Source organism: Panthera pardus, unplaced genomic scaffold, assembly GCF_024362965.1.
Source record: "Panthera pardus isolate Hobbes unplaced genomic scaffold, ASM2436296v1 HiC_scaffold_8, whole genome shotgun sequence".
Taxonomy (NCBI): domain Eukaryota; kingdom Metazoa; phylum Chordata; class Mammalia; order Carnivora; family Felidae; genus Panthera; species Panthera pardus.
In genome coordinates, this window is record NW_026527013.1 from 19,333,742 (window position 1) to 19,357,609 (window position 23,868).

General features: G+C 57.7%; 4 protein-coding genes and 1 long non-coding RNA gene across 5 annotated transcripts; 1 reads left to right on the plus strand and 4 right to left on the minus strand.

The window, feature by feature from the left end:
- Positions 1 to 39: 39 nt before the first annotated feature.
- Positions 40 to 6,334, minus strand: HYAL3 (hyaluronidase 3). The gene is made up of 4 exons (XM_019416918.2): positions 5,478 to 6,334; positions 1,385 to 2,295; positions 897 to 986; positions 40 to 780 (listed from the first exon to the last, which is right to left on the minus strand). The coding sequence occupies exons 2-4, from the start codon at positions 2,276 to 2,278 to the stop codon at positions 505 to 507; spliced, it is 1,260 nt and encodes a 419-aa protein (XP_019272463.1). The 5' UTR covers positions 2,279 to 2,295; positions 5,478 to 6,334; the 3' UTR covers positions 40 to 504.
- NAA80 (N-alpha-acetyltransferase 80, NatH catalytic subunit) lies at positions 3,015 to 5,453 on the minus strand. Its single transcript, XM_019416919.2, is given in 2 exon segments — positions 3,015 to 4,085; positions 4,087 to 5,453. Coding segments are annotated over 2 exon segments (894 nt in total). The 5' UTR covers positions 4,117 to 5,453; the 3' UTR covers positions 3,015 to 3,221.
- Positions 6,329 to 7,821, plus strand: LOC109247845 (uncharacterized). Its single transcript, XR_002071871.2, has 2 exons — positions 6,329 to 6,485; positions 7,523 to 7,821. It is a non-coding gene; the product is annotated as an uncharacterized LOC109247845 (long non-coding RNA).
- On the minus strand, positions 7,804 to 18,653 carry HYAL1 (hyaluronidase 1). Its single transcript, XM_053897566.1, is given in 7 exon segments — positions 7,804 to 8,195; positions 8,393 to 8,482; positions 8,827 to 8,937; positions 8,939 to 9,751; positions 14,827 to 14,916; positions 15,418 to 16,388; positions 18,529 to 18,653. Coding segments are annotated over 6 exon segments (2,343 nt in total). The 5' UTR covers positions 16,339 to 16,388; positions 18,529 to 18,653; the 3' UTR covers positions 7,804 to 7,877.
- Positions 18,654 to 20,799: 2,146 nt separating this feature from the next.
- On the minus strand, positions 20,800 to 23,676 carry TUSC2 (tumor suppressor 2, mitochondrial calcium regulator). The gene is made up of 3 exons (XM_019416923.2): positions 23,406 to 23,676; positions 22,204 to 22,324; positions 20,800 to 22,073 (listed from the first exon to the last, which is right to left on the minus strand). Exons 1-3 carry the CDS (start codon positions 23,549 to 23,551, stop codon positions 22,008 to 22,010), a joined length of 333 nt encoding a protein of 110 aa, XP_019272468.1. The 5' UTR covers positions 23,552 to 23,676; the 3' UTR covers positions 20,800 to 22,007.
- Positions 23,677 to 23,868: the final 192 nt, after the last annotated feature.

Consider the following 23,868-nt stretch of genomic DNA (forward strand, 5'->3'; position numbering starts at 1 on the left):
GGAAGAGCTTGGGGTTTAGTGGAACTTGGTGAACAAACCTTAGGCGGTGAAAGAAAAAGTGACTTTATGCTGAAGCAGAGGACAAATAACAGCTTAGCACTTACAGACCTTAGCCAAGATCTTGGAGCCCACCTGTCTCTGGATGGGTCTCCTGTGACCTTTCCATGGACCCAGTGAGGAGTAGTAGGAACAGAGCCCTGAGCTGGCAACTCTAACCATCTGGAACTCTGACTTTCCCTGGGGCTGCTTATCAGGAGGGATCAAGTGACCTCAGAGGACCTTTGGTTTTAAAATAGTGTAAACAAAATAAACATTTTTGTCTGTTTGTCTGTCAACATTTTTTTCCTGGCCCCTTCCACTCCCCAGGTATCCCATGGGAAGGGAGGGTGTGTATGGGAGGACTGACTCTAAACTGAATAGAACAAGAGTGGGACAGAGCTGTCCCTCCAAGACTGGAAAAATGGCAGCAGGGACAAGAGAGTCAGGGGCAGGTAACCTCTGGTTTTATGTTGCTTCTTCAGGCCTAGGCTCAGGTCTAGGCTCCTGGCAGGTAGGGCCAGCCCAGCCCGGGTAACAACGGCAGCTAAAGGACTCCCAAGCTCCAGGGCTGCCATCTGGCTGCAGATGCAGAAAGGCTTCCAGCTGTCCTCCATCTTGGCGGGCACAACGCCCATGGCCATGGCACCACTGGTGACTGCAGGTTATGGCTGCCCTGGTCACATTGATTACATAGGGACCCAGGGTGCCCACTAGGTAGTCATGGAGATGCCAGCACTTCTCCTGTGGAGAGGGGAAGGATGTATCAATGCTCCTGCTTCATGCTCTGACATGGTCTCTTCCCCGAACCCTGGGATCCCAGGATGGGCTGTACGGCAGGCTGGAGGGGCAATGATCACCTCAGAGCTGGAGAAGCTCAGGTCCCCCCAGAGCACCACGCCGGCTGCCCCTAGTGCTGCGGTCACACCAATGGTCTGCACGAGGTCATCCTGGAAGCAAAGAACTACTAAGCCAGGGCTGGGCTGGTCAGATCCATCTGGGCCTACCTCTACCTTCAAGAAACTTTTCTGGCTCATTACCATGATCTGATTCCACTTCTAGAGTAAGGTTACTTGGCACTGAGCCTCTGAGTGGCTTCTTGGGTCCTCCACTCAGAAAATGTCTTCCCTCAGACCAGAGCTCCAAACATTGGCCTTGCCTTCCCCCTCAAGATTTTACAAGGCAGAGCCATACTTCCTTTTCAGATGCTCCAGGATAGTACCTCCCCACTCAGAACTAGATCAGGGTCTCCCCATCAAATTCCCCTGGGCAAGGTCTTCTCTTCAGACCTTCCTAGGACAGGACCATGACTCCCCACTCAGACCCCTAGATCTCAATTTTCGCTCACCTGGGACAGGAACCTCCCAGAATACCGGTATGTGAGGCGGGCATAGGCCAGGACAGGCAGGGGATGTGGGTGCCCAACAAGGGCCACACGGAAGGCTTCTTCCAGGCGGTATCGGACAAATGCCTGGTGGTGAATAGGTGGCAGCTTGGGTGGGAGGTAAATGCTGGGGAAGAGGGCGCTGGAGGCAGCCCAGAGCCAATGCAGTTGTGTGTTTCGGGCTAGAGTGGCTGGGTGGCAGTGGCCTGTGTAATTGAAAGCTGTACCACGCCAGCCATTGCCACAGGCTGGGAAGCGATAGAAGCCCCAGAACCCATGGGGCTTCAGTGCCTGGCCTAGCCGTAGTGTGTCCTCCATCAGGGCACGGGCTGCCTGTTCAAAGCCAGCACGGGCCTTGTGGAGCTGCTCCTGGGGGTTCAGGTGGGGGAATACCCGCTGTGCCCAAGCCCATGAAGCTTCCTGGTAGGCTCGGCGGCGGCCCCAGTTCCCGGCCCAAAGTGGACACCACTCTTCCCAGTCTAGCACTGCCAGGCCAGCAAAGCCACGTTCTAGGCTGAGATGGATCTGGTAGGCAGCCCGTGCCAGGTGGCGGTCAAGAGGGACAGCCTGGGGGATGCCCCCGTTATGAGCTGTGCCCCTGGGCCCAAGGTAGGGATAGAAGCCAAGCTGGTTCTTGTAGAAGATGGTGATGTTCTGGCCATGGAAACGCTGGCCACGGTTGGCTGTGATGCCCAGAGCCTCTAGTGGCAGGTGCACGCCAAAGCGAGTCTTACAGTGTGCTGAGGGTATGTTCCATAGCACAGAGAAGGGACGTTCAGGAGCCCACAGCAGGGGCTGGCCACACCCCAGGCACAGGGCCATTCCTAGTACCAGGGCGAGGCCCAGCTGCATGATCATGACCCAGGGACAGAAACCTGCAGGAGAGAGGGGGTGTGAGCTTAGAATTCATGGCCATGGCCACACCTTCTATACAGCAGGGAAAGCTGGGAACACTCCCCCAGCTACTCCCAAGGATGGAGGCTGGGGAAGGATGGTCCCCATGTGGTCCTCTAGGCCTCTCAAACCAGTAACACCCTAAGTTGGCCCACGTAGCTCCCGTGTTGTCCATCTCTGTCACAGCACCACTGTGCCTTCTGACACCTAGCCCACTCACATCTCACCAGTCCCCTCTGACCTCTTTCTTGGGCCTTGCCCCAAGAACACAACATCCTCCCCTTTGCCTGGCTTAATTCCTACTCAGCTCTCAGGTCTCTGCTGTGACATCACCTCCCCTGGGAGGCCTCCTGGGTCTCTAAATGCACTGAGGGCACTTGGGCTCCCACTGTCCCAGCACGGATCCTGACACTGTATGCCTGCCTGTCTCCCCTGTCCCTGTCTGTCTCGTTCCCCATTGCCTGTGACCAGTCCAGAGCCTGACAAACAGTAGCCCCTGAGTGAATAGTGATGAGTGAATGTAGAAGGGAATAGATACCTTGTCACCTGGGCTTGGCAGAGTGGGAGGGGCAAAGGGCAGGTGTCCCTTCATCCATGGCCCTAGGGCCAAGGTTGATCTGGGGACTCTTGCAGAGATAGGGGATTTAAGATGAAGCTGGGAGGTGAGAGTGAGGTCAACAAATAAACTGTCACAGCCACATCCAACAGAAGCCTTTATTCAGCCACACTGACAGCTCTGAGCCACAGCCATGAAGCCATCTACTGGCCCCACTGGTACTCAGGAAACATGGCCAGGCTAAAGCTGCTCCCAGGGTCTAGGGACTATGGTATGGCCAATGGGCTGAGGCCCAGACTGTCCTAGGCAGTCCATCAACCCTGAAGGACAGTGCCTTGTCCTGGGTAGCCCTCAGATGTCTTTTTCCATCCAGAATATGGGACATCCTCTCAGGTCTTGGTATTGTGTCTCCAGCAGGCTTTGTGGAGGGGGCCCTGCAGGAGGTGGGGGTGAGGTGGTCAAGGGCTCAGGCAGGGGAGGAGGTGGCGGCAATGATGGCCCCTTGGGGGCTCTTGGGGCAGTTTGGGCAGTCAGACTAGAAGCCTTGCAGAGTTGCCGGGGAAAGGGGGCTCTGGGGAAGGCCCTGAGCAGGGTGGCAGGCAGCCGTTGGCTGGTGAAGACTAGGCCCTGCACAGGCTCACCCAGCTGGTAGCCCAGGTGGGCATAGAACTGCAGCTGGTCATGGGTAGTGAGGTGTAGTCGGCGGAAGCCCCGGGCCTGAGCAAAAACCTCCAGGCCCTCCATGAGGCGGCGGCCAAAGCCACGGCCCCTCAGAGCCCGGGCCACCACCACTGTCTCCACTAGGAGGCTCTGGGGCCGGTCCAGCACCCGTGACAAGCGGGCATGGCCCACTACGATGGGGGCTGCCTCAGGTGTGGGGCTGGGGCTCAGCAGCATCAGGCAGAGGGGGAAGGCGTCTGAGGACTGGCCCAAGGAATGCAGGCGGGAGGCACGGCTGCGGGGCCACTGCTCATTGATGAGGTCGGCACAGGCATCCAGGAGCTCAGGTCGGCAGTGCACAGGCTCCAGGGTCAGTTCAGCCAGGTTGGGGGCTGAGGTCTCCTCTGGCTGGTGTGCAGGATCCAGGGTCAGCTCAGTCAAGCCAGGACTGAGGGTCATCTCTGGATGGCATGCAGAACCCAGGGTCAGCTCAGCTAGCCTGGGGCTCAGGGTCAGCTCTGGCTGGTGTGCAGGATCCAGGGTCAGCGTGGCCAGGTTGGATCTCAGGGTCAACTCTGACTGGCATGCAGGATCCAGAGTCAGCTTGGCTGGGCTGGTACTCAGGATCAACTCTATCTGGTGTGTAGGGTCTAGGGTAGGGGTCAGCTTTGATGAGCCAGGGCTCAGAGTCAGCTCTTCCCTACATGTAGGATCCAGGCTCAGCTAAGTCAGGCTGGGAGCCATGGTCATTTCCTGCTGGGTTGCAGGTGGCTCAGTGCCAGGCTGGGGATAAGAGCATGGTCTCCAGACAATGGTTATCTCCTCAGACCACAAGGATGCTCCTCCTGTAGACAACAGCCATGCTAGGCTGTGCCAGGAAGGAGGACAGTGTTGGGGCAGGGAGGGGCTGACAGAGTGCTAGGGGAGCCATGCATCCTGGAACTGGTAAGTACACCTTGTCTCTGTCCCATACTCACCTGATGGCACAGGTCACCTGGAGACCATCCCTTATACCTGACTCAGGTGACTCACTCAGGTGACAGCAGAGGTAATGGTTCCAGGGTGTCCTGCCCCACATTGGAGGAAAGCTGAAGGCTAAAGGCTGGGGCAGAATCCAAGAGTCATGGCCCCACTTTCTCTGGCTACAAATCTGGCCTCCCCAGAACAGGGGACCTAGCCTACACCATCATGGTTGGCTGGCCATCAGACAGAACATGCAGACTAGACACCATGACCCCCTACTTAAACCCACCCAAAACTCCCTCTGGCTGTCCCCAGGAACTCCCCTGCCCTTTCCTTCTCTTTACACTTTAGGTCCCAGCCTTTCTGACCACTTGGGCCATGCCTGTCACCTGACCAATCCTGGGGTACCCATCACCCACCCGTTAGGATCAGTTTTCCCCTCACTGAACTGCCTTTCCTGCCTGGAGCACAGAGCCCATGCCCCCCCACCCCCCCCCCATCCCCATGCAGCTCAGGACACTCTGCTTGGGCATGGACCCAACTGTCCCCTCACATGGGGTTTCAACAGCACTAGCAAGGGGCCTGGCTCACTGTCACAAAGCAATGTGGCTCTTGCAGGCTTGGTTCCCCACTGGCCTGAGTTTCGTAGTGGCCCTAGATAAGGACCACAGCTTCCTTCCTAAATCCACAAGGGTGTCCAACGGCCATCAGGTTGGGGGCTCAGACCTCCTGTGCCTAAACCCCATTGTTTGCCAGTCCTACCCCAGGCCCTTCTGCCAGGAGGGTCTATGCTGAGGGGATTCCTGGCAGTGGGGGATCCACTGGACCTCACTCTTCTACTCACTTGCTCCAGAGAGGACGTCCTGGCTCTCCTTCCCCACCTCCCCCAAAAGGCCCCATGAGCCTGAGGCCAATTCCACACTGGTCAGGCACAGGTAGCCCCCACAACCCCACACCCCACTCAGAGGATTATAAGCACCTCACCTGCATCGGCCACCTCCGCAGCAGCTACAGCTCTGGACCAAGAGGGAGGAAGCCCCAGAATCCACCCCTAGGTCTGGAGCCCCAGACTTCCCCGCGGTTTTAACCCCTTCGTGGCCGACCCCACCCACTATGGGCGGGGCTCCTGTGTCCTCAGGGAGAGGCGGCAGTGTCTTCTGTGCCTCGGTTTCCCCCTCCCTCCTAGTGGATGACAAACCGTGGAATTTTGGGGGGGAGGGTGTGCTTCAGCAGCTTGACTCTGGGTGGGTGTGGCTCGGCATGCTAGGGGAGAGAACGACAGAAGCAGGGAGGGCGTGCGGGACGGCATAGCTACTTGAGGACCGCACGCATGGGACAGACGGGGGACAGTGAGGACGAACATAAGGCGCATGGGAAGGGGGAGGTACTGACATGCTGAAGCCAAGCTCCGGGACGCTTCGCGTGCTCGCTCCGCGTGGGTCGGTTTCTCGCTGTCTGTGGTTTGGACTCTCCTGACCGCCCGCGCTGGCCCCTAGCGGTGCGGCGGACGCACTGCAGCCGTCGTCTCCTGCAGCACCGGACCTGGTCGACTTTCTCTAGGTAGCTAGGCCCCACCCCGCCTCCGCGCGCCACGGCTTAGGCTCCGCCCCCGGTTCAGGGCGTCACAACACCCCCGACGCAGACCTGGTCTCTGCCATGGCTCCGCCTCTGCCCCTCCGGCCCCGCCCGAGCCACAGCACCTCGCTCCCTACGTATCCCACCCAGCTGGGACCGAGCGCAGGCTCCACCTCCTCCCCGTCGCCTGCAGGCCCAGTATCTGGCTTCTGAGCACCTATTAGATCCTCCCGGATTCCACTCTACCGAGGCCCTAGCCGGGCCCGTCGCGCCAAAGCCTTGGCCGGGTACAGGTCCCTCCTCCACACGGCTCTACTTCCGCCTCGCCTCGCCTCACCTCGCCCCACCCCAAGCTCAGGCAGGCCTCGGCTCCTGTCGGTCCCCGTTTGGAAAGGGGTCCATTGTGGAAACGATCAGGTAGAGCTTCCTCCTGAAATTTGGGCCCCATCCTCGGAAGCAGCCGCCCTCGGACAGACGTCAGGTCTGAGTGAGAGAGATGAGCCTTTCCTGTGCCCTCTGGATCCCGGCTTCTGCACGTTTTAGGCACTCCATTAATAGCTCCTGAAGCAAGAATCGTGTCTGCTTTATTTGCGAGCTTGGTGCCTTTGAGCAGGTTGCGTGCAGGGCTGGTTACTGTCAACACAGTAGGAGTCAAAGTGCTTTACCTCTATAGCTAGACAGCCTGGGTTTCGAATTCCAGTTTCTCTATTTTCTGGCTGTGCAGCCTTGGGCAAAATGTTTGCCCTTCCAGTGTGTGCCTCAGTTTCCTCATAACGTCGTGTTAGGATCAAGTAAGTCTACTTAAAATGCTTAACACAGGACTTGAGGAAGCGTAGGTGTTCAGTGAATGTCAGTTCTTGTGATTGCTACAGTTTAAAGACTGGCTTAGTATCTCTGGAGATGTTTATGACCCAGCTGGATGGGTGCTGGAGGCTCTAACCCCTTAGGCAGCTATCCTGGTCTATAAGCATGTGCAGGTATATGCTCGTGACCGTGGCTGAATGTACTCCTGGCTGTCACCATGACTTGTGTGTGACTACTTATACTGGAGAAAGCTCGGGCCAGGGGTGCCTGGGTGGCTCAGTCGGTTAAGGGGCTGACTTTGGCTCAGGTCATGATCTCGCGGTCTCTGAGTTCGAGCCCCGCGTGCGGCTCTGTGCTGACAGCTCAGAGCCTGGAGCCTGTTTCAGATTTTGTGTCTCCCTCTCGCTGACCCTCCCCTGTTCATGCTCTGTTTCTCTCTGTCTCAAAAATAAATAAAACGTTAAAAAAAAAAATTTTTTTTAAATAAAAAAAAAAAAAAAAAAGAGAAAGCTGTGGCCAGGCTCAGAGTGCATTAGGTTGTGAAACTGAATAAAGGAAACCTCATTTAACATGGAGTTGGAAAAAAATAAATAAAATAAAATGGAGTTGGGAGGCTGGAAGGGGGAACTCACCCATGCCACTCCTTGCAGCTCTTTGCAGACCCAACAGGGAGAAGCCTACTTTACTATTCCAGCAGGAGGAAAGATTTTCTCATTGTGTGACAACAGCCCAGCCAATGAGAGACTGTCATAACTCAGTCAATGAAAAGTCACCACACTTTGAACCCCAGGTTTACTCCAATGGACTTTCTGTTTATCATGGGCCCTTCAAACTCCCCCCTTTCCTATGTAAAAGATCGCTCCTCTTCTTTGGTTTTGCAACAGCTTACATGTCTCAAGTTGCAATTTTCTACTGTTCCTGATTAAACCCATTTTTTCTGGTAAAATAATTTTTATTTTTAATGTCAACAAGATGTTCAATGCGTGTATCCTAGTTTGTGGCCAATTACCACGTGCCTTGCTTCTCACACCATGCTCCCTTCCAGCCACGGTAGCAGCGACATTTGAACTCCACAGCCATCTGCATCCGATCCTCAAGTGAGAGGGCACCTTGTACGGTCAGGGGCCCGCCACCAGGTGTGGGCTGGATGGAGAAACTGGTGGGGTTGAGGATGAGGAGGGCCTCAGGGTGGCTGGGGCGCCTGGCACAGCGACCATGGCCTGAGCACAGGGCTTGACTGCACAGAAGAGCCCCGCTGGTCACGTTGAGGACAAAGGGCCCCAGTGTGGTGTCCACATACTCCTTGATGGCCTGGCATGATTCCTGAGTAGGAAGGGGAGCAACAGGGACACCATGGCCATGCATGGGCCTACCTAGGGCACTGAGGCACTCACCTGCTGGCCAGTCAGGACTAAAGGGATAGAAAGGGTGGGCCAGGGTCTTGCCAGTCAGCCTGGCAGCTCCACCCCTGCCCTGCCCCCCCCCTACCCCCCCCCCCCCCACCCCGGGCCTGAGCTCACCTTAGTTCTTGTGTTCTCCCAGCTCACCCAGAGTACCACTCCTGCTGCCCCCTGGGCTGCACTTTCCCCCAGGCTGTGCTCCAGCTCATCCTGAGGAAAGGGACATAGCTCTGAAGGGCCTTCCTCCCTCCCCACAGCAGATTGCTGTAACAACACTGGATGGGACAAATGATTCATAACCCCCACCTGGGCTTTTCTGGCCCTGGTGGTGAGAGGCAAGCCCATCCTCACTCTGGCCTGTGCGTGCCATGCACCAGGCACTACGTCTTTCTGATGAATGCAGAATCATCTGTGCTGAGCACAGAGCATGGCACACAGAGCTCAAGGAATGGAGAATGGATGAAAGTGCCCCAAGGCCATGCAGCCTCACTTACTGGACCTGATGCCTGACAAAGTAGGCTATACGATGGGTGGGGTTATAGAGGGAGACTCACCAAGGGCAGAGAGCGGTTCGTCCCGTCGTAGAAGATCTGGGCATAGGGCAGCACTGGCAGATCAGGGTCCCCAGCACCCACAGCCACACGGAATGCCTCACCTACACGGTGCCCGCACATACACCTGTCCCTTCCCTGTGCCCTCTAGCTCTGTAGGCATGTAGATGCTGGGGTAGAGGGCACGGCTCTGACCCCACAGCCACCCCAGCTGGTCATTCTGGGCACAGATACCCGGGGGGCACTGGCCTGTATAGCTGGGGCTTAGAAAGTCATAGTTATAGCAGTCAGGGAAGCCATAGAAGCCCCAGAGGCCACGAGGCCTCAGTGCTTGCCCCAGCTTGAGGGTGCCTGCCATCCAGGCCTGTGCAGCCTCCTGGAACTGGTCCCGAGCTGCGGCCTCCACCCAAGGAGCTGGCCAGTCAGGATGCTGCGCCTGCACCAGTGATCGTGAGCGCTGCCGATAAATGTCTTTGGCGTCCCAGTTGAAGGCCCAGCGTGGGCGCCATGCCTCCCAATCGATGACTGCCAGCCCTGAGAAGTCAGACGCAGGGATGGCAGCCAGGATGTCCTGGAATGAGTGGGCCAGGTGGGTATCCAGGCTGGCATTCTGGGGCAGCCCACCAAACACAGGCTCCCCGGCAGACGTGTAGTAGGGGTAGGTGCCCAGCTGGTAGCTGTAGAAAATGGTCATGTCAGGGCCGCGGAAGGTCTGCCCCGGGTTGGCCACCACATCAAAGACACTGACGTCCACGTCCACACCGTATTTCTCCAGGCACCACTGGGTGTTTGCGTTCCAGATGGTGGTGAAGGGCTGGTTGGGTACCATGGGGCTCCTGGAGCCTTGGGTTTTGTCCAGCAAGGTCAGGAAGAGGGCGTAGATGGGAAGCAGGTGGACTGCCATGGCACAGGGTGGTTCTAGTGAAACCTAGCCAGGGGAGGCAAAGCTGAGAGTAGGCCCTAAACTCTCTGACCCCTGCTCAGGGAAGGCTGGCCAAACCCCTTGCTCATTAATCCACCCCTGCTCTGGGTTTAGGTAAACACTGACCTGCAGGGCTCAGGGAGGTCAGAGGGCAAAGGAGAGGCTTGGAGGGGTAGCACTGCCACTGGAGGGGCCTCTGCCCTGTCTCCCACAGACTTTGCCCTGGCCTAAGCTAACCAATCCCCTTCCCCAAGAGCCAAAGAAGCCATGATATGTGTTTTCAAAAGAGCCAGGCCCTCAGCCCCGAGGCTGACCTGACTGTGATGGGGGGGGGGGGGGGGGGTCCTTTCCTGTCTCTCCCTGCAGGAATCCTGGCCAGCCATTGGAGGAGGAGATGCTCAGTGACCAAAGACAGGTCAGCCCAACCCTCCTTGTATCCCCGCCAGTCTGCCCACTTGTCCCTGCTGACCTCAGGGCTGAAGGGCCTCATCCTCCAAACTTCCTGACCCCAGGCTGAGGGCCTAGGCAAGGCTCAGCAAGATTCTGTTCCTCAACTCTGCCCTCAGCTGCACCAGATTCTTGGAGGAAGCTGCTGCTGCTGGAAACTCTGAGCTTTTGTAGGGGGTCACCCCACCCAGTCTGGGGGCGGGCTGAGGGGCAGGCGCGGGGTTGGAGGGCTGGGCCAGGCAGCTGAGCCACCTCAGCACCCCTAACAAAGTGCCCTTGGTAGGAGGTGGGGCTGGGCCGGAAGCGGCCCCGCCCACTGGGTCAGCACTAGGGCAGGGCTTTGCGGCTTTATTTGTGTTGGGGTGGGGGTGGAGGCAGTGCGGGGGTGGGGGTTGCTCTTTGGTTGGCAGACCCAGCTGGCAGGCCTGTTTGTGGTACTGGAGTCTGGGTGCCTCAGTACCTATACCAAGGGAGTGTACTTTCCTGCACAGCTGCACTATGACATTTGTGGGCCCTAAGCACTTTTGCTTTTTTGGGACCCTTTCTCAAAACGTCAAAAAATACATTTTACAACTATGTTGGTATAAAGACAAATATAATCCCAACCTAAGTCATTATATATTCATTATTAATATGTATCTTCTTCTGATTAAAAAAATTAAGATTTCGGGGGTCCCTAGAAGTATTGTGGCCTCAGACCCTATACTGACTATGCCTAGGGGGGTAAGTCACTTCTGCTTTCAGGACTTGAGTCTGAAAGGCGCTGTGTCTGTGAAGTCAGGGCTGGTCAGTGAGTGTGTCTTTGTGAAGCCCAGGTCAGCTACTATCTAGGCCTCTGTGCAAGCTCCAGTAGAGTGTGTATGTGCAAGTGTGGGACCCGGTGACTGGATTGGGTGTTGAAGACTCTGCTGTCCTGTGACTATGAGATCCCATGTTTGACCACGGGTGTGTCAGTGACCACATGTTTGTTCATTCCTTTATGATTTCACTTGTTTGCTGATTCAGAAGCTGATTATTGAGACCTGCTAGGTCCCCAGGCCCAGGCTTGCCTGCCAGGGTGGGGTGAAGGGAACATCATGTCCCTGGCCCAGGTGAAAGTGCTACCTGAGTGAGTCTGCAGCCCAGTCTGAGCCTGAGCCGGTGATCCCCTGCCTGGATGGTGGTCAATGAAGCAGTGACACAGCTGGCTATCATCTGGACCTGGTCCTGCAGGCAAGGATGGAGAAGCTGACAGTGGGCCCATGGTGCCAGGGGGCTGTGGGTACATCAGCCAGGACCCAAGTACAGCATCTAATCACAGAGATGGTGGCTGCTGATCCTGGTGGAAGCAGGGTCCCAGAGTGATGGCCACCAGGCTCAGGGAGACTGGCACAACTCCCCAGGGCTGAGGGGACAGGAGAACATCAAGGCAGCCCTGACTCCCTCTCCCTAAGGCTTTGTACTACCTTCTGGTGCCCCTAGAAACCTAGGCTGCAATTAGCACAATCCAGCCAACCATCAGGCCAGCATCCTCCAGCTGGCCTCAGTCTAGGGGAGAAGTTCTAATGGTGGAACGGCAGGAAGGAATACCCAAAGCCCTCCCTGACCCCAGGGCCCTGCCCATAGACCTGCCCTTGCTGAGTTGGTCTGGCCAGATGGGCCCAAGTTCTGTGTGTCTGGGGTCACTCCAGCTTTGTGGTCCAGCCCTGCCTGCCCTCTCTGCTCTCATACCCTGCATAGGCCACCTCACTCCCCATTACCCCCACCTGCCCACCCATAGATCCGGCTGTCCCTGAGTTGCACTTTCCACAAGGCTGTCTTTCCAGGTCCTCCTGGAAAGTGATGTGAAGTGATCACAGGTTTGCACGGAGGTGTCACAGCTGGGTAGGTACAGGCCACAGCTATTTAGGGAAGGTAACAGTTGTATAAGGTCAACATGTGAAGGAAATCACAGCTTTGCACATGTACGTGTAGGGGTCCAAGCTCGGTGGGAGAGATCACAGATGTGGGTGTTACAGATGCGGGTGGGATAGCTCACAGGTGTGTTTGAGGGTCCCAGCTGGGTACGGGAAGTCAGAGGTTATAGCTTCTCCTTCTTTGCCCTCTTTTTATTGGCTCCATTATCTCACGACCTTATTGACAATACCTTCATCTTCTGTCTAGCAGGCCTCTCCCCACCATAGCCATGAACATCTGGGCACCCTTCTGCCCCAGCGTCCTCCTCCGCCATGTGAACTGACATTGCCTTCCCTGAACTACCACCCAACCCCTTTCCCTCATTCTCTGCCATCACCAGCCAGAGGGATAAGGGATCACTTTACAACCTGAGTTGACATCAATTTGGTGGGGCTCGCTTCTCCAGGCTCTGCTCCCATGACCACTTCTGACTCAGCCTTTGCATCTAGTGTGCATCCCCATGGAGACAGGGCTCTTTGTGGTGTGCCTCACACATGCATCCCAGCCCAGCACCTGCACATGTATGCATTATTTACTGAATGGGTAAGGGAGTCACCGCCGTCAGGCAAAGTCAGGCTTAGTGCTGCTCTTGGGCTGCCCCTCCTGCCCTGCCTGCTGTAGCCCCTAGCCTCAAACTGTGAGTCCCAGTTGTGTTCTGACTTCCTCCAGATTTTGCCCATGCTTTGTCTCTCGCATCAAGCTTCCTCTTCCCTTTTTAACTCAGTGTAGGAAGGACTACCTCACGGATACCTCCCTTGTGGCTGGGCTGCCCGCGCCCCCTCTTCACCACTTGGCTGTTTCTCTCCACAGCCAGTGTTTGCTGAGGACAGGGGCTGTGTCATCACCGATATGGACAAGGGGACCTTCAGGTGTGGGTTTGATGGCTGAGGAGAGGGGCAGAGACACACCAGGTAACTTCCTTCAGAAGCAGGGTAGTAAAGCAGTCCAGAGCCAGTCCGACTGCTCCAGCTGCTACTTGTCTCCCTTGGGACAGCTGAGGACAGACTATACTTCCCACGGCCGGGACAGAAGTGATCTTTGAGGTTGTCTCTGCTCCCAGGCTCAAGATACCTCCCTCTCGCCCCATCATGCATCTTTGCAGTGGGACAGGGATGAGACCTTGGCGTTCAGATCCCAAACCCCAGTGGAGGACTGCGACCCAGCTGGAGAGAGGGCTGTGTGGCTGGAGTCTACTGCCCTTGGGAGCAGGGAGTGGAGGAGACGCCCTTGCCTGTGGGAACAGCAGGGAGGGGTGGTCTGGCTACTTGCCCAGCCTGGGAAGATCAAACATCCACTTCCCCTTTCTCCCTGGGTGGGCAAGGCGAGGTGACTGGCACTGGCCCAGCTGGGGATCCAGGGACAAGTAGGAGAAACACAATGAGCCCAGTCCCTCACAGAAGGTTGGGCCCAACAACTTTCCAATCAATATGGAGAAAGCAAGGTCCTTGGTGTTGGGGTGGAATGTGAGTCCCTCCAGTCCCACTGGCCCCTGCCCCATCAGCGGAATGGGCAGCTCTGGGCCTCCAGGTCCCACAGATGGCATTTGACAGATAAGAAGTCCCCAGCAGAGAGTCTGAGAGACCCTGGATTGTCTTTCACATGTCCTGGCCTAGTTGCAGACAGTCCAAGCACAGAAGAAATTGTTTTATATTTAATTTACAAAAGAGACCCCAAAATAATAATAATAAACCATCCAGGGGCAGGAGAGTAGGGTCAGGTCCTCTCTGGCCCGGCTGTGCCCCTCTTCCTCTCTGGCAGGGAGAGAAGGGACCTTTCGGGGAACTGCCCCTCCCCCTTAGAACAGGGGGGTGAGAGCTGGTATGGATGCTCTACTGGGCATCCCAGGGGCTCTGCCCCCTCCAGACTCCAGTTTGTCCATCCCTTGTAGGCTCCTATGTGCCTGGCAGAGCCATTGTGGCAGAGGCCAGCTTGTTTGGCAGCCGGGTGAGACCCCTATAAAGTCCAGGTGAGGGCCAGGGCTGCCACAGCTAGTGGGCCAGTGAGGTGGGACCCAGCCCAGGCCCCACTGGCACCCCCAGCTGCCCGTGTGTGGTCCCACTGGCATTGCTCACCGCCCCAACCTAAGTAGCACTGGCAGCGAAAGTGCGTCTGCAGGTGGTTGAGATCAGCCCAGCTGAGCTCCCCCTCTGGTCGCAGCTGCGGCTCACCAGGTACATGGCTAGGCACCAAGCGGAAGCTGCTGGCACTGAGGTGCAGGAAGGTATTGGCGCTGGGGTCGCGACGCACACAGCGCCCGTGGCCATGGCACTGGGCCCGGCTGCAATACTGGGCAGCCCAGGACACGTTGACTACGTAGGGGACCAGCAGCCGCGTCAGGTAATCCTTGAGGTACTGGCAGGTCTCCTAGGGGCAGAGGCCAGGGATCAGGGTCAGCTGCCTCAGCCCACAGGCCCAGATGGAAACTCTATTAACCTTCCTTCAACAGCACACACATGTGTATCTGTACATGAGTGCTTGAACCCTTACTGTTCCTATTCCTGCTGAGAAGGGAAGTGGGGACAGAGATGAACCCAGAAGGGCACGTAGGGAAGGAACTCTGTCTTCTCTACTGGGACCAGGAATGCCTTGGGTGGGAGACTAGGTTCGTCCACCTTGAGGGTCAGCAGCTGAAAGCCCCAACTTTCTGCCTGGCCCCTGCACACTCCACTCTGGTAGGCTGGGTGGGGGCGCTTACTTACCGTGCTGGTGGTGTAGCCTGCATCGCCCCAGAGGATGACACCGGCCGCACCCAGGGCTGCACTCTCACCAATGGTGGAGATGAGATCCATCTGTGTGAGAGGGGGATGGTCACTGGGGAAGACTGAGACCACAGGGTGAGGACCAGGCAGGCTGGACAGGCCCTCACCCTGTTCTGACTGGCTGATCCCCTCAGCCCAGTACCCCTTCCCACCCCCAGGCAGAGGCTGTTTCACTTTCTCATTAGATGTTCAAGTCATTTGCACGCCTACTTTGGCCTCCGTTTCCCAAGCTAACGACCCACTTGAGCTGAAGATGTATCTATCAGGATAAACCCCAAAGTCAGAATGCCTAGTTCCAAGACCCTGCTTTGCCCTGGATGTGCTGGGAAGCTTTGGGTGAGTTTCTCAGCATTTCTGGACCTCAATCTTCTTATTTGCAAAATGGAGGTAATGATGCTACCCTTTCACAAGGTTACAGAGAGAATGACACAAGGGAATGTAGATAGAAAACCGCGGGGCAGGAGGCCCCCTGGTAACCCAAACCTGCAGTGGTTCCCTGGGGAAGAAGGCAGGGTCCTGGGAGGCACATACCTCGCTAAGCCCCGTGAGCTTGCGACTATAGGTGGGTCGCGTGAAGACGTAGACCGGGAGTGCGTGGTTGGGGTGGTGGGTGTGAGCCACACGAAGGGCCTCCTGAACACGGAAGCTGACAAAGTTGCGGCCGTGGGTGGAGGACGCAAGTGTCTCGTCCAGGTAGACAGAGGGGAAGAGGGCTGTGCTCTCTGCCCACAGCCAGGCCAGCTGGTCATTTCGGGAGACCTCAACGTCAGGGCAGCGGCCTGTATAGGTCTCCCAGTTCTGCACATAATCATGGTTGTAACAGTCTGGGAAGAGGTAGAAGCCCCAGAGGTGCCGAGGCCGAACTGCCTTGACAAAGCGCAGTGTCTCCAGCATGAACTGCCGTGCAGCGAATTCAAACTCGTATTGCGCCTGTTTGACTACACGATCTGATGGCCAGTCAGGGTGGCGAACAGCCACCAACTGGCGTGATGATTGACGGTATATGTCCTTGTCCTGCCAGTTGCGCACCCACACAGGCCGCCAGTCCTCCCAGTCGATAACTGCCAGCCCTGCAGGCTCCTGTGTACGAATGTAGTGCTCCACGTGTTCCTGCAGCATCTTCAGATGTGCCCAGAGGCTGCCATTCTGTGGCACGCCACCGTGCACTGACCTCCCCACTGAACTGAAGCGGGGATACAGGCCCAGCCGGTCATGGTAGAAAATGGTGATGTTCTGGTTCACAAAACCCTCATTAGGTGAGGCCTGTACATCAAAGGCCTTTAGGTCCAGTGGCACCTTGAGGCGAGGGCCACAATCTTGTGTGGGCACGTCCCATGCTACCACAAAGGGTCGGCCCGTAAAGATGGGTGGCGCTGTGGGCTTGAGCTGGGTGGCCCATGCCGCCGCCCACACCACAGCCAGTGTGATGGCAGGGCCCAAGCCTGCCCACATGCTGGGGGCTACAGGAAAACGGTGTCACCTGCCTGGCACCAGCTCAGGAACTAGGGGAGAGATGGGAAAAAGCAAGTCAGTCTAGAGAATCAGCGAGGTGCCCACCCCAAACCCATTCACACTCCCCAAGCCCACGCTGTGGGGGGCACCGTTGCCCCAGGCTGTTGAGACCCTGTTAGGCGACTGTAACAGGTCTGAAAGACCACAGGAGGGAAGGGAAGACACCCTGGGAACTCCCTGCCAGGAGCATAGGACTCCTTCCTGGAGCAGGTGGCTTACGGCTGGACAGAGACCTCTGGTAGGTGTGTGACTCTAAGAATTGGCCGGCTGCACTACGGACTAGCTGCCCAGAGATACAGATGCCTGCATACCACCCAAAACATGGTTTCAGAGAGCCTCGAACCCGCGGCCCACTCTGTACTCCATGAAGAACTCCTGGTCCAGGGAAACGATAGCATTTGTATAAGGAAGGGCACAGCTCATACAGCCACAAGGAAGCTGGAACACAGCCGCGAAGCTATCATGTGTGTAACACCCGCCAGGAAGAAGAGCGAGAACGTCAGGACTTTGTCTCGAACGCACTCTCCCAAGTTTGGTGGAGGCCCCACCGGGACAAAGGGGTGGCGGACCTCCCTCGGCGGCGCCGGCGGACAGGCCCTTCGCTCCGCAGCCACCGTGAAAGCGCCCCACACCGCCAGACGGGTCCCGGGAGGAGCTCACTCCCCCTGGCCTTTGTGCTGGACCCCGCCCCCGCCCCGCACGTGGGGCCAGTGCCCGGCCGGGTGGGGGTTGGGTTCCTTGGCCGCCCGGCTGAGCGCATCCCCTGGACTTCTGAACCCAACCTGAAGGAAGAAAGCCGCTAGGCTTGCACTGCCCGCCCTCACCTCGCGCGGGGCGCTGCCGGGACCCACGCCATGGCCACTGCCATCCCCGGCCCAGCCCGGCCCGCTCCGGCCGCTAGCCCAGGCGCAGCCCAGGCTCCGCGCCTCTGCTGCTCCGCCCCGCCCCCTCCCCACCCCGGCCCGCGGGCCCTTTAAGAATCCAGCGCGGAGGTGGGCCTGGGGCAGGACTTGTGGCCGGGGCGGGAATGTGTTCCCGACTTTCGCGCAGCCAGTGCCACGTTTCAGGCTCCAAGGCCCCCAGATTCTTCCCCGAGTAACGTGGCCATCCATCTGGGGCCGTGAGGCCCCTCCGAACAGGGCTTTCTTCTGTAATCTTAGGTGCTAGTGCCAGTGAGCCCAAAGTTTCCTCCCCCACCAGCTCACTGTCGGTGGTACAGTCCTCCCCGCTCCGCCGCGCGACCAGCCGCTTAAAGGGACAGCTTAAGAGTCGGGAGTCGCGCAGGGAATAAAGAAGAAGGTGTTCCTCCGCCTGTCCATAAGGTGGTGCTGCGGGACCCGGGGCCTTGGCTGGGGGCAGCAGAGGATCTGGATCTGTACCCGCGAGTGTAGTTCCCAGCCGTGGGGCCCTTAGTTTGGAAAGAGGTATGGTGACCAGAGCCGATCTCTGGTTTCCCAGGACAGTAACGCCCAGTCCCCTGTGGATCGGGGGGCTTCCCGACCCCCGTCCCAGGTCTGAAGGGAAGCCCCGCCCCCTACCAGACTGAAGGAGGGGGTCAAGCACCCTCCTCTGGGCCCTTCGTAGGCAGGGCCGAGGTAGTAGTTGTCTTGGCAACACGAGCTGTGGGTCGCAGCTTGGTCGGCCCCACTGGGGGCCGGTAAGCCCAGCGGGCCCTGGGAGTTGGGCCCCCTGCCCCCGACTTGCATTAGGGACAGGTCAAGGCCTCCGGTTCTCTCCTGCCCAGTCTTTGTGGAGGCTTGTAGGACCCCCCCCCCCCCCCCCCCCCCCCCACCCCTTTATTTAAACTCCCAGGAGTCTGCTACTCTTGCAGAAACAGCCGACCCGACTGCGGAGAAAAGCCGGCCTGGCTAGGGGGCTCCCCCGGGCCTCCACCGGTATCCTGAGCCCTTTCGCCCCGCAAGCCCGTCCCTGTGGGGAGCAGGCTTGGAGCTGGACCTGGGCGAGACCTCCCTGCTTTTTCCTAGATCCTCTCTTCCGTGCTGGACTCAGCTCCTCAAAGGGCCCGGGTCTGCACCGCCAGCCCATTCCGAACGCTGGGGAGGAGAGGGAGGGAGCGCTCCTGTGAGCGGGTCTATGGGGGTGCAGACCAGTCGCCTGCACTGGGCTCACCTGTGTGGGAGCCCGTGGGCCCAGTAGGTCGGCGGCCTCCCTCCTTCCCCCGGTGAGCCTCTCCAGCTAAGCTACTCGCACCAGCTGCTGCCCGCCGGGCAACCCGCCGGCGACTTGATAAACTCCATCCCCTCCCACCCGCTCCCGCCTCCCACCCCAGCCCTTTTTCCTCACTTCCTGCTGCCCCTCTGAGAGGAAAGGGCCAGGAACAGGAGGGGGGGGTGCGGGGGAAAGGGACCGCTTGACCCTGTTTCCCTCCCACGACAAAGACCCACTGGCTGGCTGCCCTCCTCCCCTTCCCCCCTTCCTCCTCCCCCGAGTATACCCTGGCCCTGTGAACTGCACTAGGTGACAGGAAGGCAGTGGGACCTGGCTCAGGTGACAGCCTCCACCCTGCCGGCAGCTTCCTAACCCTGAAAGCTCTTCTCCCCAACCTTCTCTTGGGGTTGAGGCCCATCCTCAAATCCAGTAGCCTGTGGATGGAGGGGCCCCAGTGGAGGTCCTTTGGGGAGTCAAACTATTTGGGAGATGCTTGGCTGATGGTCCCCCAAAGCAGGTGGTGAAGAAGGGAACCAGTCATAAGGGGGCTTGGGGGAGCTTCCAGGAGCTGAGTCAATTTTTTCCGCTGAAGAGCAGAAGCATCCCAAGTGTGACAGAGTGGACAATGTGCTGATGTGTGTGATTGTGCAGGGTGGGGGAAGGGACAGGGACTGGGAAGGGTCTACAGAGTGGTCTCCTGATGGAGGGCATTCCTGGATGGACTTCACTGAGACACTGCAGAGTAGGGAACTCTTATACCTGGAGTGAGAAAAGAGCTGTGTTTCCATGGGAAAGGGGGGTACTCATTACAGGGCTGTAGCCCCAGGGAGGGCTGCAGCAAGGTCCCAGCAGACCTGGTTCAGAGAGGTGGACAAGTCTGCATACCCTCAAATCACCCTGAGCCTACCCCCACTCACCCTACTGGCCCACCTCTCCAGTGCCCGGGCCTCTCTTCTAACAGAAGGCTGTGTAAGCCTGGGCAACTGGGGGAATTGGGTACACACCCTGGAGTCTGCCGGAGGACCAAGGAGTCCATGACAGGGCAGGGGAGGGTGTGTCCCTGTACCATTGTGCTGGCTCCACAAGGGACACAAGCCTTGGAAGCTGCAATGGTGGGGGCCCCTGGGGAAACAAAGGCCAAACCAGACTGTCCCAGGGCAGGGACACTTCCTCAGGCAGCCAGCAGGAAGGAAGTGAGCACAGCCCAGTGGAAGGGAGTGGGGAAGCACTGCCCTGACCCCCATTGTTTCTAGCATTGGGGTCAGCTGGGGAAGGCCCAACACAGGGAGTTCCCCCACACTAGGACAGTGGTGATGGGTGATGGGATGCCATCTGGCATGGCAGAACCCTGGCCCTGGGGGCAGTAAGGGGGACAAAGTCTGACGTCTTATCAGGAAAGTGGGAAGGTGCCCAAAGAAGGACTACAAAGTCCAGGCTGCACAGGATGATCCTGCTCCAGACAAGTTTAAGCCTCCAAAAGACTGGCAGGCCAACTCCCCAGACCCAGAAGCCTGTGTCCCTGATCTCCCTCCTCCCTAGCTGGAAGTTGGGCTGACGGCCAAGGGCTAAACCTAGCGGAGAACCACTTCTCAGGGCCTGAGAAGTGCGGGCCGAATGTCCACAGGGGGCAGCTGCAGGTGAGAACACAGGGTCAGCAGGGAACAGAGAAAGTACTAGGTGGCAGAGTTCTGCCTGCTGGAACAGAAACCCCAAGCCCACTCTCCTGGTGGTATCCACAACTAGTCCTGGGAGGAAGCAGGTAGGTTTGGGCTACAGAGCCTGGTGGTAGGCCAAGGGCATGGTGGCACCCATCTGATTGCTGTCCACCTAGGATGGGTGGACCTAAGATGGCTCATGCTATGACCTCATGTGGGGTCAGCTCACACTCCTGGGGGCAGGACAGCTGTTCCAGAACTACTTGGGGTCATGCTCTCACCTCAGGTCAAGCAGGTAGGGCCAATCCCTAGTGAAGCACCCCAAAGCCTTCCAATTCCAGGGGTCCCTACCTATTAAACACAATAGGTGAAAATGTCCCTCCATTCTGAGGGGGTCTGCAGTGAGGTCTATGTGAATACACTGCCACCTGCTGGTTACAGCTGGGATGACCACGGGCTGGGCTCAGGCTTACCTTGAGCCTTGATGATAAAGATGGGTCACCAGAGTGGCCCAGGCCTACCCACAGAACCCAGGTGGTGGTCTAGACACTGGATATCACAGCGGATACCACTCGTATGCAGGGTCTACAAATAATTTTATTGAAACTAAACAAATAACACAACAGTCTTCTTCTTAGATTAGGGGCCACCCTTCCCAAGCCATTTCCCACACTCTTAAAAGCACAGAGCTTGCACAGTAAGGACTTAAAAAAAAAAAATCATTTCGATGTAGAAATCAGACTCTGCCCCAACATCATGGACTAAACTATTTACAAACTTTCACATTTTAAGTATTCCTTTATGGTTGATCTCTCCTTTCTGTCCTTACCCAGGGGCTCCAATACCTTCCCTTGACTGATCCTGAGGGATGGGTATACTTAGGGAAAGGGGTGATGGGCTCCTTATAGCTATTGGCACCAGCCCTAGGGTGCTGTTCCTCACCAATGGGTGGCGGATGGTCACCCAATGGCAGGGGTTTGTGTGGGGCTGGTACAAAGGCATGGAGGATTAGACAAAGTAGATGGGTTGGTACAACTCCCCATAGGCACAGGCATCCATAGCCCTTCCTGATCCCATCTTAGGCCCTCTCAACTGGGATGTGTGTGGGGGCAACAAGTAGTTGCAGTGGGGAGGGATCAGCCCAGCCCTGGGTGGAGGGAGTATCCTCCTATACCAGTCCCATCTCCTATTAACAGCTGGCAAACTGTCCATCCGTCTGGGAGTGGGAACAGATGAGCAGGTAGACAGGAAGAATCAGGCTTGCACTGCCCCCAGCCTCTGTCCAACACAGGAGGAATCGAGGTAGCAAACGGCTGAAATGCTCCAACAAGGGGGTAAGGGAAATGAGGGAAGGGAAGTTCCCGCTTGCGTACAGCTCCTGCAGCCCAGGGGCTGGAAGAAGGCAGACCTTGCTTGTAAAGTGCTGTAACCCTTAGCAGGGCTGGGCCCTAGGCAAGCTTGGAAGAAAGCAGGCCAGGCAAGGGTGCAAGAACCAGGCATTCCTGACCAGCATATGCCCTGCCATGCTCCTTGTAGGGATTGCTGGGGAAGGTGGGCTGGTAACTCTGCCATTAGCCCTCACCAGCCGCCAGCCACCTCTTGTCCACATACAAACCAACACCCGACCAACACTGCAGGACTGCCCCGCTCACAGCTGAAGGTTCCAGGCCAATGCAGTTTATTCAGGGTTGTGGCCCCAGCTTAGGTTCCTTAATGGAAGCCACACCTTGAGCCTGGGGGTTTCTTGCTGGGGTAGGGAGTGTTTACGCCTGCCACTCCCCAGGCTCACACCTCATAGAGGATCACAGGAAAATCCACGTGGATGCGGGGAGGATCCAGCTTCACGATGCCCTGCCACGGAAACAGAGGCTAGTGAGGGCCAGCTCCTCCCTCAAGAGCTCCCACCATGACAGCAGACCCCATCTGGGTCTACCTCCACACACTCAGCATAGGCTCAATGACCACTGCCCCAGCCTCTCACCTGAGGAATCAGGTTCTTATGGACCCGCCTCAGCTTGGCCCGCTTCTGCCCATTCTTAGTGACGATTGTCTCCTCGTAGAACTCGTGAGCCAGATCCCCATCCTCATCATAGAACATGGAGCTGTGTAGAGAGAGAGGGAACAGGCTGGGCTGGAGCCCCACACCCAGTCATGGCAAATGACCAGACTACAAGGAAGCATGCCCGCCTCCAAATGGGGAGGAACAACCTTGATGGGAGGAAGAGAGGATAATATGCCTGAAGGGTATGGGGTCTACTAGAAGCGAATGGGGTGGTAGCCAGTGCTAGTCTGTCAGGCCTCAGGAAGAGACATCATATCAGAGCACGTTGTCAAGGCAGCCAAGGCCAGTTCTCATCACTGGTTTGTTCAGCAAAAGTGGCCATTCCAACATCAGGCCCTTGCTTTCACCCAAGGTGGGCGAAGCATGATGGCCTGGGCATGTGTCTCACTCCAGAAGATACTACTGGCCCTGGGTCAACCTGAGATGGCAGATACCTGAGCTAGGTGGGAACCTAAAGGGAAAAAGTCTGAATCCTCCCCACCCACCCCCAAATGGCTGGTCTAGCCAAACTACCACTGTTCAGTCTCCCTAGTATCTACAGCCAAATCTCCAGCATCACCTAAGTACCATTTCCCCGGACCCACCAGGGCCAGGCCAATCTAGCGCTCCTGTTTGGACCCATGGAAAAAGAGGGAAGGTCAGTGCTCTAGATCTGAAGAACATACCTGAGTGAGGGTCTTTTTCCCAGGCTCCATTCTCAACACTAGGACCCAGTCCTACTTTTCTAGCTACTACCTACCCTCAGAGGTCCAATGCCACCACGGTAGGTAACGGAAACAGCCAAATCAGAGGGTTAGTCTTCCCTCAGAACTGGGGGAGAGGGAGCCTAGGAGCCTTCAACTTGCAGGCTAGGCTGGAAGGGATGAAAAGAAACCCTCAAGTCTCAGGGACACCCTATCTCAAGTTAACAGTACAGAGGGCCTACCCACGGACAAGCCTCTTCCCCTAGGGAGACCTTCAGAGCAGCCAGGTCGCCAGGAGCCGATTGCCCTGCTTTTCCCATCCCTTGCTCCCACGGGGGTCCAAAACATGGGACTTCTCCTGGTTCCGGCTGGAGCTCCCCGTGACTCGGGGCGCCCCGCCGCCCGCCTGTCTCCCCGAGGCGGAACCCGCGCCCTTACCCGCGGCGCGTGAATACGAAGGGGGGCACGACTCGGCCTCGCGGCCGCACCAAAGCTTGCTCAGCGACTGCTGACTCCGGGCCGCCGCCCCCCGCCCCCGAGGCGAAGGGCCACAGGCCCCGAGCTTTGGAGCCACTGGCGCCCATGTCAGGGCCGCCGGCGCATGGCGAGCCCCGCGGCCGCTTCGCTCTCACAGGGCCGTCGGAGGCACCATACCCTGCCTCAGCCTTCTCCCGCAGGTGCTTCCGCCGCCGCCTTCCGCAGGCTCGCTGTCTCCACGGAAACCTCACTTCCGCTTCCGCACGCTGCCTTCTCTGATTGGCTGCTTCTCTCGTCGGTCCGCGGGGCGGGACCAATAGCCGCTCTCGGAAGCTAGGCATCCCAGTAGGCACCGCGAGACGTCAGGTCCCAGCAGGCCACGCTCTCTCCAGCAGGGACAGCTCCCACCCAGTAATGTGGAGGC